The sequence below is a fragment of the Brassica rapa genome, chromosome A09, assembly GCF_000309985.2.
Source record: "Brassica rapa cultivar Chiifu-401-42 chromosome A09, CAAS_Brap_v3.01, whole genome shotgun sequence".
Lineage (NCBI taxonomy): Eukaryota > Viridiplantae > Streptophyta > Magnoliopsida > Brassicales > Brassicaceae > Brassica > Brassica rapa.
In genome coordinates, this window is record NC_024803.2 from 10,364,864 (window position 1) to 10,376,454 (window position 11,591).

General features: G+C 31.1%; 1 protein-coding gene and 1 non-coding gene across 2 annotated transcripts; one reads left to right on the forward strand and one right to left on the reverse strand.

Annotated features, from left to right (window-relative positions):
- Positions 1-909: 909 nt before the first annotated feature.
- Positions 910-6,703, reverse strand: LOC103848327 (agamous-like MADS-box protein AGL97). The gene has a single exon (XM_033280723.1). It carries the CDS (start codon positions 1,583-1,585, stop codon positions 932-934), a length of 654 nt encoding a protein of 217 aa, XP_033136614.1. The 5' UTR covers positions 1,586-6,703; the 3' UTR covers positions 910-931.
- A 289-nt stretch (positions 6,704-6,992) lies between these two features.
- On the forward strand, positions 6,993-11,591 carry LOC103848326. Its single transcript, XR_004451770.1, has 2 exons — positions 6,993-10,098; positions 10,188-11,591. It is a non-coding gene; the product is annotated as an uncharacterized LOC103848326 (transcript).

Sequence of the window (11,591 nt, forward strand, 5' to 3'; positions counted from 1 at the left end):
TTTGGTCAGAATTCCAAACCCCCAAAAAAATTAGTAGTAAAAAAAATACAATGTTAGATCTATACTATTATTTGATAAGGAATTTGCTGATTTGTTATTTGTTTCCATAATTTCAGGTAATATTTGTTTTTTTTTCATGTTTTTATTAGGTTTTATCTAAATTTATTGATTTATTATTAGTTTTTAGCTGAGTCACGAATTTATTAATTTTAAAAAACATAATTAAATCTTATAAATAATTAAAAAATTCATTTTAATAATATTAAATTTATATGTTATATTAAATATTTAGTTATTTTTTCTTATCTGTCACATTTTATTAGGTTTTAAACTTTTAGCTAGATTATTGATTTATTATTAGTTTATGACTGATTCACTAATTTATTAATTTAAACAATACCCTTAATAAATTTTATATATAATTAAAAACGAATTTTATTTTAATAATTTTAATTTATATGTTATATTAAATATTAAATAATTGATTATAAAGTAATATAATAAAATTATCAAAACATTTTTAAAAATAGGATAAATTTTGTATATCTTGTGTTGCTATCTGAAAAAATATTTTTTATTATAAAATTTTTAAAAATTAAGATACAAAATAATTTATAATTAAATATTATTCAAGCAAAAACATTTATATAAAGATATTTCTAAACTATTTCTAAGAGATGACTGTTTAAGAAAATTAACACAATAATAAGTATATTTTTGATGAAAAATATTTGACATATATAAATACTTTGATGTTTGATTTAAAATTTTGAAAACATAAATAATAACTTATATTATGCTGATTTTAGATTAATAAGGCATAAACTAATAAGTATTTATAAAAAGATTATGTCCGCATGTGCAGACAAAACACCTAGTTAATTAGATATAAACTTAAACAAGACATGATGAACAAAATAACATTATCTAATTAAAGTGTATCAATCTTGGCATCACCAAAAATCCCATCATTAGGTAGACTATCCTCCACATTCTCTACCAAAATTCCAGAAGCTCCTTCAAGTCTAGTAATTTGATTCGTCATCTCTTCGTTGTTGTTTGTCTCGGTGTCACAAATGTGAAGAACTTCCTCTTGATGGATCACTAAAGCTCCACCACTTTGATTACTCTTCAAAGCATCTAATCGTAGCCTTAAATTGTTCAACATCCTAGAAACCGCGTCAGTAGCTTCTTTTAATTCATCTATGTTCTCCGATCTGTTAAACCCTTCGTCTTCCCACCAAAACCCTAATCTTGAGTTGTTCTCTTGTTCTGTCGGAAGAGGACACCTATCGTTGAGCAGAGAGGAAACAACGTGGTCGACAGAGGAGTGGCCAAAGGAGTAGAAAGCAGCGTGAGAATTGGTAGAAGGAGGAGTCGCTAAGATTGCGATTTGAGCAGAGGAAGAGAGAAGACAGAGCTCAGCAGCTTTGCGGAAGAGACCGTTACGTCGTTTCGTGAAAGCAACCGATTTCACTGTCTTCTTTTCGATCTCCTCAATCTTTATTTTACGTTTTGTGCCTCCCATATTGATGTTGCAACAATGAAAACGAATTATGCAGACAGAGATATAGATTGTTTTCATGCATCTTGCTCTCCTTATACTAGTCTATTAGTATTGATTCGATTCTTTATTTAGAAGTTTTCCATAATTGGTTATGTTCTGAATTACCATTTTTACTACTTATGTAAATACGCAAAAGTCTTCCTTTTAAATGGACTGATTATTCCTTTCTTGGACATTCCGTAAAAAAGTAAAACTACACAAGTTTGAATATTTACCATGAATAGAATGTACTACTCAGAGGAAGTCCGAATTTTTCCATGTCAAAACCCTAACCTAAGAGGTGGTTCCGTGCGCGAAGAGTAAACACCCTATATCGTCTCTTATGCTTCTGTTGAGTGCTGCAGCTACAACGTGATAGCAGAGAGAGATGGTTCACAGGAAGTAGAAGTCAAACTGGCTTTTGGAGGAAAGAAGAGTGTTGACAACGGTTGTTATCGTGAAGAGGATGAGATGATCTGATAAATATTAGGGTTTCCAATTATAGAATGGCATGGGTAATATAATTAAAAAGGATAAGTTAACACGTATAGTCTTATGAAGTTGATGATGAAGTGTTGACCTCGTATGGGACTAAGCAAACCTGGGAATCAATCCGAAACCGGCGAGACACTCAGTCATGGACAGAAAATGTTTGGTTCAAAGGATCAATTCCAAGCCATGCGTTTATGATGTGGATGGCTCACCTGGATCGCCTTCCAACGAGGTCACTTATAGCAATCTGGGCGGTAAACACGGTGGACACATGCTGTGTCTGCAATGTTTACATGGAAACGAGAGATCACCTGTTCCTGAGATGTGGTTACAGCGAACAACTTTGGCTCTTAATCACTAAGCGATTAGGATACGCTCCCATCCGGTTCCACACCTGGACTGCGTTTATGAACTGGCTTGGTATTCGAGACAGTGTGTGCCCCCCCACTCTCCGTCGGGTTGCTGCCCATGCTACTGTCTACTCCTTATGGTGGGAGCGTAATAATAGAGTACACAACTCTATCTCAGCCCCTCTCTTGGTTACTTTCAAGAAGATTGATAGACTGGTTCGAAATGTCATCATCGCAAAGAAGGACCGTAAAAAATTCCGCAACTTCGTGAGTCATTTTTTGACTCACGAGTAATCATCTTTTGTATTGCTTCAAAATTGTAGTCTTCCTCTGCTTAAACTTTTTGTATCAACAAACTCTCTCATTTTCTAATGAAATTCACATACTTAGCAAAAAAAAACGTATAGTCTTATGAAAAAGGATGATTTGAACCGTGAAATACACTATATTTCCACATCGGTTGGTTATCATGTCTATAAAGGGTTTATAAACAGTTTAATATTTTAAAAGATTGTCAATTGGTGGGAGGTGGGAGTTCATGATTCAGATTCGTGGAGATGGTACCCTGAAGCTTGAAACATAAAAGCACCATTTCTATTGGATGACATGGACCAACCTTTTCTATTGGATGACATGGACCAACCTGTGCTTAGTTTTATAAAATTTAAAAATAAAAATAGTTTCTATAATTGTTTTAAATTTAAAAATATAATTTTTAAAAATATATTTGTATATTTATTATAATATTATGATGTTTAATATTTTATAATTATATAAAATATAAATATTATTAATTTATTATTTAACCGCTGTTGTATTTGGTGATTAACTAGTCATAAGTATTTTGCAAACGCACCAATTTTTAACCGTAGTACCAGTCCTAAAAATCTCTTAAAACCACTTAAAGCCGCAACCACTCGCATCTGCAAACTCTCGCAACCGCAACCGCTGCGGTTACACCAGTCAGGCCCACTCTAGATTAGTTAACCTTAGGGTTATAAATATTTTTTTAATATGTTTTTTTGGTAATTTCCGTTTATAATATCAGTAGATTTTAACATTATTTTATAAGTAATGTTTAAAATTTTTTATCTTACTGTATTTAAAAACTACATAATTATACTATTTTATATTTATATTAAATGGGAAAACTATCTTAATATTTGTTAATTTTGTTTTTAATTATTTTAACTCATTTCGTTACGAATATTTAATAAGATATATGTAATTTGTTTGATTAAATTTCTGATATATGCTTATTTAATAAATTTTTAATTATAATACTTATTTGATGTTAATTTATTGGCTAACATTTTATTTATATAAAACTATTTGATGTCAACTTAAACCAAGCATAATATCGCATATATAATTATATGTTATTAAGAATAAAACAACTTAAGAATAAGAGTCTAATATTTATTAAGTTTAAACGAATTCAATTTTTTTATTTATGAAAATACTAAAAAAATAATATAGTAATTTCATATTAAATACTTTTTTGTAGTATCTAAACCCACCAAAATAATTATACCTATTTTCAACTTTTTATAAATTATTTGAGTTGTTTTAAATCAAATAATTTATAAAAGAAGATAAATAAAAAATTATTAAAAAAGTATGACTTAATATTTTATATTGTTTGGACGCATGATTAGTTATTGTATTGTTTGAAAACACATTTAGCAGTATAAATGTTATTTTCATAATTATAAAAGTGAATTTAACTATATAATAGAAGTGTGAATTTAATTTAAAAACTTACAAAAAAAATCGGTTCATGAGAATAATCTGTTTTAGTAAAAGAGATATTAATAATTTGTTTTTTTTTATTTAGAAAACTACCGATAAGGTTGCTTTTAGAGTATTCGGTACAGCTTACCCAAACATACTCATATTTGGATTTGAGGGATCTCCCTATTCTTACATTTAGATATGTATGAATCTCCGAGTTGAATCAGGTAGGTACTTGCATATTTTGGGTAGGTCTAACCGATAGGTCCGATGATAATCTTATATGATCTAATTTAGCAAGTGGCTAGCTTCCCCATTTTTCTCGACCTCAATAGGCTGCTTAAGTTGTCGTTCTTGAGCATTCTTTAGATTGCATTAAATATATTTTTCTTTGCGAGAGCTTCACCAACAATGTTAGTTTCTACAAGATTTCGGTTAACTTCTTTCATATACAGCGGTGAATGACAGTCTACAGGATTTAGTGTTTTTATTGTTTCGTATGGAAATATTACGATGCTTCCACCTAATACCATGATCCTGATGATAAAGAGGTGTCATTTAATCAATGTAACATCATTCGATGTATTCTGACATTCTTTTGGTTAATTATCTAAGGTAAATGGATGATTAAAATTAAAAAAACTTTTAGAAGGAAATTATAAATTTGATGAAACGTATATTGCACAGTAGTGCGGACATTTTGAAACTTAAGAAATGGATTCATAAAATGAATTAACTAAAAAATGGAAAATATGAAATGAATTTTTTTTTAAAGTCAACGGAAACCTTTCTTTTGATTATTTATCGATAAATAGAACGGCAATGCACAATTGTGTCGACATTATGAACTTGGGTAAACCAGACATCAAAGCAGAGAGAATAAACAATTATACAAACTAATGAAATTTTGACTATAAATAGATCACCATACATGGATATGTTTCACAAAAACTAAGTTTACTGGCAAGAAAAAACAAAAACAAGTTTAAGAAAGAGCAAAGCAAAACCAAAAGAAATGGCAAAGAACCTCAGCTCCGTCACCTTTACCGTTCTATTGCTTGTCCTCTTGATGGCTTCAACCGGTATAACTTTGATGAAGTTCTCTATTATGCTTTGCAGTTGTCTTTTAAATACTTTGTTTAGATAATCTTGATGAATATGTCCACATGTAGAAATCCTAAAAATTGAGGCTATGAACATCAAGGCCAGATGCCTTCCACAGGGATGCAAAAATGCTACATTCTCCGAGGAGTGCGGGCCGGAGCCGTTCACAGGTTCAAATAACGATTGCTGTCACTGTTGCGTAGCCAAATACGGGAGGGAGGCAGTCTGTAAAGGAGTTGTTGAGGGACCAGACAAACACTGTCATTGCTACAAAGAACGTGTTTGAAATAACCTCATACAACTACCAAGTGTAATTGTGTAACTTTTGTATTCATTTGGTGTGAGGACATTACATGTGTGTATGTGTATGTTCAACTTTCTTTTGCTTCCAAATAAAACATCAAGGGCAAAGCATATCAATGCTATCCCCGAAGTGTAAGCTCATGTTGTGTGAATTTTTTGCTTCATTCTGAATATTTGACTTGTTTTTTGTTTGTGTTCCTCATTTTATCGCCGCTTACATTCAAATTTTTGTCCCGAGAAAATCATATATAAATATTGACTACATCGTGAGGTATAGACTTGGAATAGTAAGAACAATCTTTAAGAGGAATTATTGTGTCATTTCAATTTATTAACTCATGTACAAATGTAATGACAGTTTTAATCAATCACTGAAACTGACACTGATCAATTCAAGGCTAGATGCCTTCCACAGGGATGCAAAAATGCTACATTCTCCGAGGAGTGCGGGCCAGAGCCGTTCACAGGTTCAAATAACGATTGCTGTCATTGTTGCATAGCCAGATACGGGAGGAACGCAGTCTGTAAAGGAGTTATTGAGGGACCAGACAAACACTGTCATTGCTACAAAGAACGTGCTTGAAACAACCACATACAATCACCAAGTGTAAGTGTGTAACTTGTGTGTTTCATTTGGTGTGAGGACATTACATGTTTGTATGTTTATGTTCAACTTTCTTTTGTTTCCAAATAAAATATCAAGGGCAAAGCATATCACTGCTTTGGTCTCAAAGTGTAAGCTCATGTTGTGTGCAAGTTTGTTTCATTCTGAATATTCGATTCTTTTTGGTTGTGTTCCTCAGTCATCGCCGTTCAGGGAGAGAATGAATATGAGATTTAAAATTTAAACTAATAAAATATCTAATAATTATCCAAATTACTATAAAAAAAATCTCAAAATTCAAAATTACCTGACTTACTTTAAAGACAAGCCCCGAATTTTCGTCTTACCAACAGTATTGATAGTTACGGATAGGGGTGGGCGTTCGGGTTCGGGTCGGGTATTTCGGATTTTCGGGTATTTCGATATAGAGGTCTAGAACCCGTTCGGGTATTTCTGTACTTCGGGTCGGGTTCGGGTATTTTTAGTTCGGATTCGGTTATTTCGGATCGGGTTCGGATATTTAGATTTTGAAAAAAAATATTAAAATTTTCATTTCTCAAGTTTATTGTATTTAAAAATATAACTTTTAGTTAACTAATTTTTTATTTTTAATAGATTGAATGGTTAATAGATTTGGACATAACATTTTAAAACTAAAAAGGCACTAATTTAGTTATTTTTTTTTTAATTTTGGATATAACTTTTTGTTAATTTTTGAAATAAAAAACTTGACATGCATTTTAAGTGAGTAGCAAATCATTTTTTCTGGAATTGTATGTATATCATATGAACTTAAATTATGTGTAGTATCAATATAAATATTTTATATAAAATGAGAGATATAAACTAGAAACATAAGGTTAATTATACATATGTTCGGTTATCTTCGGATATCCATTCGGGTTCGGGTATTATCCGTTCGGGTTCGGGTATCCAATCTCTCCTTATTCAATACCCGTTCGGGTATTTTGCTACTTCGGTTCGGATTTCGGTTCGGTTTTTTCGGATCGGGTTCGGGTGCCACTTCGGATATCGGGTAAAGTGCCCACCCCTAGTTACGGAAGTCATTTTAGTTGTACAAGTTTACTTAATTACTCAATTTCCATACGATTAAAACTTAATCTATTTTATTAAAACATAAACATACTAAAGTAGAAACTCTATAAAGTAATATTTGGTAAATTAATAAATTTTCCGATCCCAAATTAGACTGGTTTAAAATATGACACAAATCGATATATAATAAGATAATAACTTTTTAGATAATCCTATGTAAACATATAGTCCCATCAAAATTATAAATTAATAATTTATATTTTATTATGTACAATATTCAAAACATAATTATCTTTATATTTTCTTTATATTTAGTATATTTTGATGAGATTTAATTAGTAAATTATATATAAAACCACATTTAAATTCTATTAAAACATATTTATATACATTAAATAATATAATAAAACAGTATGAATGTAAAATTTTAAATTTTTAATTAATGTATGTATACAACAGTCAAATATTTTTCTTATTTAGAAAAATATATTTAAAATACAAAAATCTGAAAAAGGACTTTTTGTAAATTAATAACTCTATAAATTAATAAAATATCATAGTCCTAATATTATAAATTTATAGAGATTTTACTGTATAAAAATAACTTTATCTTTGCATACGATTTATGGAAAATGTCACTATTCTTAATGTTTTCGTTAAGGTTAAAACTGCTTTTCACTTTTAAGTCCAAATGGTATTATATGAATGTCATTGTACTGATTACAGTAAATACATGCTATATACATAATCTCAAATTATCATTAATTGTATAACTAAACTAATTTTGTAGTATGTAACTAAACCGAAATTTACATCAGTTTTTAATGAAACCCTATTCCTGCAGAAATCCTAATTTTTCCCAGTAACATATCAGTGACAAATGTCATGGCTGATAAGGATACGACCTTGATAAATTTCATCTGGAAAAGTACCTAACAAACCCCAATATGAAAATTGCAGTGATTCAAATAATTTTGTAGTGTGTAACCAAATAAAACACATCATTCATTATAGTAGGATAATTATTTAAATAATATATTGTTCGTGTTCTGCTCGATATTGCTGCTGTCAAACAAGGGGAAGTACATCAAATGGTGTAGTCAAAAAAAAAAATTACATCAAATTTAATGTTTTTCTCCATAGGAACTTAGAGGAAGAAGTATACATGAAGCTTCCACCGGAGTTTCAAGGATCCAATAAAGTCTGTCGTCTCAGAAAATCTATATATGGTCTTAAGAAAACTCTAAACTTAACAATGCTTTGAAATCCTACTCTGTTGCTTAAGTCAAGTAGACTACTCTCACTTCTCCTACATTCGTGGCTCCATCAACTTTCATATCATCGTGTATGTCCACGACTTCATTATTGCGAGTACTGATCTTTCTACCCTTCAGAAATTCAAGAACTATCTCAGCCAATATTTTCATACAAAGAACGACTACGGTAAATTGAAATACTTTTTGGATATTGACGTAGTTAGCAGTAGAGAAGAAATAGTCTTATCTCAATGCAAGTATGCCCTCAGAATTATCACCGAAACTGGCTTACTTGGCTCTAACCCTTCTACGGTTCCAATAGAACTCAACCACAAACTCGCACTTGCAATGGGCAATTACTTCCCCGTCCGGTATCCTATCGGAGACTAGTTGGGTGTCTTATTTACCTTAACTTTACAAGACCGGAACTGTGATATGTTGTTCATGAACCATATTCTTTCACAGTTCATAAAGGTACCACGACAAGATCATTTTGATACTGCTCTAAGATCCGTGAGGTATCTTAAAGGCTCTCCTTTGCAAGGTGTTTTCCTTCGCTCAGACTCTACTCTTCAAGTAACAGCTTATTGTAATTCTGACTTGCAATGATGTCCATTAACTCGACGTTCACTTAGTGCTTATATAGTAATCCTTGGAGATTCTCATGTTTCTTGGAAGACCAAGCAACAAGATATTGTCTATGTTTCTTCTGCAGAATCAGAATATCGCTCCATGGTTTATACATTACGAGAACTCAAATGGATGAAACAGTTGCTTCGAGCTTTCAGTATTCATCATCCTCAGTCAATGAAGCTCTTTTAGTAACTCGGTCGTATACATTGGGGTGAATCCTGTTTTTCACGAGCGAACAAAACATAACATATAGAAAGTGACTGTCATCAAGTGTGAGATACAGTTCCGACAAGCTCATAACCACCTAACACATTTTAACTAAAGAACAACCAAGGCGTTAACTTCCTCTACTTTCACTTACTTGTAGTTCAAGCTGTGGATACGAGACATTTCACCGCCAACTTGAAGGGGTATAGACTAAACATGAAACAACATGTACTATCAAGCGTTCAATTACATACGGATGAAGACATCCGGATGCTTTCATACTAGCTGTAAGAGAATTTCATGGCAACAGTTGTTGAGACCACGATCCATATAATTCAGATAGTGGCATTTAATCAAAGTTACATCATTTCAACAGATTAAACAATGATTATTTTAAAAATAAAGAAAATACGGATATATAAAATGACTTTAAACGATAAAGACAACGACAACCTTCCTTTGGTTAAATATCTCTTTTTAGTTATCTAAGGTAAGAGGATGATTAAAAAAACAATTGACTTGGAAAACAAAACTTAAATAAAACATACGGGGCAATGCACAATTGTGTCGACATTATGAACTTGGGTAACCGAGACATAAAAGCAGAGATAATAAACAATTATACAAACTAACGAAATTTTGACTATAAATAGATCACCATACATGGATATGTCTCACAAAAACTAAGCTTACTGACAAGACAAACAAAAACAAGTTTAAGAAAGAGCAAAGCAAAACCAAAAGAAATGGCGAAGAACCTTAGCTCCATCACCTTTACCGTTCTAATTCTCGTCCTCTTGATGGCTTCAACCGGTATAAGTTTGATGAAGTTCTCTATTATGCTTTGCATTTGTCTTCTAATACTTTGTTTAGATAATCTTGATGAATATGTCAACATGTAGAAATCCTAAAAATTGAGGCTATGAACATCAAGGCCAGATGCCTTCCACAGGGATGCAAAAATGCTACATTCTCCGAGGAGTGCGGGCCGGAGCCGTTCACAGGTTCAAATAACGATTGCTGTCACTGTTGCGTAGCCAAATACGGGAGGAAGGCAGTCTGTAAAGGAGTTATTGAGGGACCAGACAAACACTGTCATTGCTACAAAGAACGTGTTTGACAATTACCAAGTGTAATTGTGTAGCTTTTGTATTCATTGGGTGTGAGGAGATTACATGTGTGTATGTGTGTGTTCAACTTTCTTTTGCTTCCAAATAAAACATCAATGGCAAAGCATATCAATGCTTGCCCCGAACTGTAACTCTGTAAGCTCATGTGGTGTGAATTGTTTTGCTTCATTCTGAATGACTTTTTTTTTATTGTGTTCCTCATTTTATCCCCGCCTACATTCAAAATTTTGTCCCGAGAAAATCATATATCAATATTGACTACATCTTGACGTATAGACTTGGAATAGTAAGAACAATATTTAAGAGGAAGTATCGTGTCATTCAATTTATTAACTCATGTACAAATGTACTGACAGTTTTAATCAATCACTGAAACTGAGAAAGATCAATTCAATATATGTTTCAAATGGTGTCAAAAAGACTGCACATTTAAATATAACTAGGTAATAATATACGCCATGCGCGGAATATGATTACTAATTTTGTTATTTTTAATAAATAGACATTAAATCTATTTAATATGGATATGGTCTGATTTTAGTTTGTTTTTTTTTTGTTTTTAATCTCCTAAAATATAGGTATAATTATAAATCAATATTTATTTTAGTTTATTCGGTTCAAATTGTTGATGTCTTTAAAATTCGGTGATAACCAAAAATTAATTTGTTTGATTTCAAGTTATATGAATTTTATGTAGTCTTAATGTGAAACCAATGGTTTCATATTATAGTTTCTAAGCATATAATAGTTAAGGAAAAGGAAAATAAAATTATTAAAACAAATCATTTCATTACAATTTGGTTGATAGTAAAAGAAACATTAATAAATAATATTTCAACTTCTAAGATAATTAGTTTGTGGTGAATCTTTAGTTATATAGGAGCTCACATCGATATCCGCATGTATGTGTATGTAAATTATATAAAAGTAGTTGGTAAATACATAAACATATGGTTAATCAATATTAAATGACATTTTTATTCAAAATAACATGTGAAAGATAAATTTATTAAAATACAATTAATTAAAAATAAAATAAGCTTAGACATGGGAAATTGCCACAAATACCACATTCATAATACCACTTTTCATGTTTACACTAACCACTTTTAGCCTCATTTTTAATGAAGGGTAAAATACAATTATACTCTTAGGTTTAACTAATCTAGACTTAGG

Bases quoted from the DNA above. Each gene is read 5' to 3' on its own strand.
- LOC103848327 (XM_033280723.1), bottom strand. From the start codon at position 1,585: ATGAAAACAATCTATATCTCTGTCTGCATAATTCGTTTTCATTGTTGC.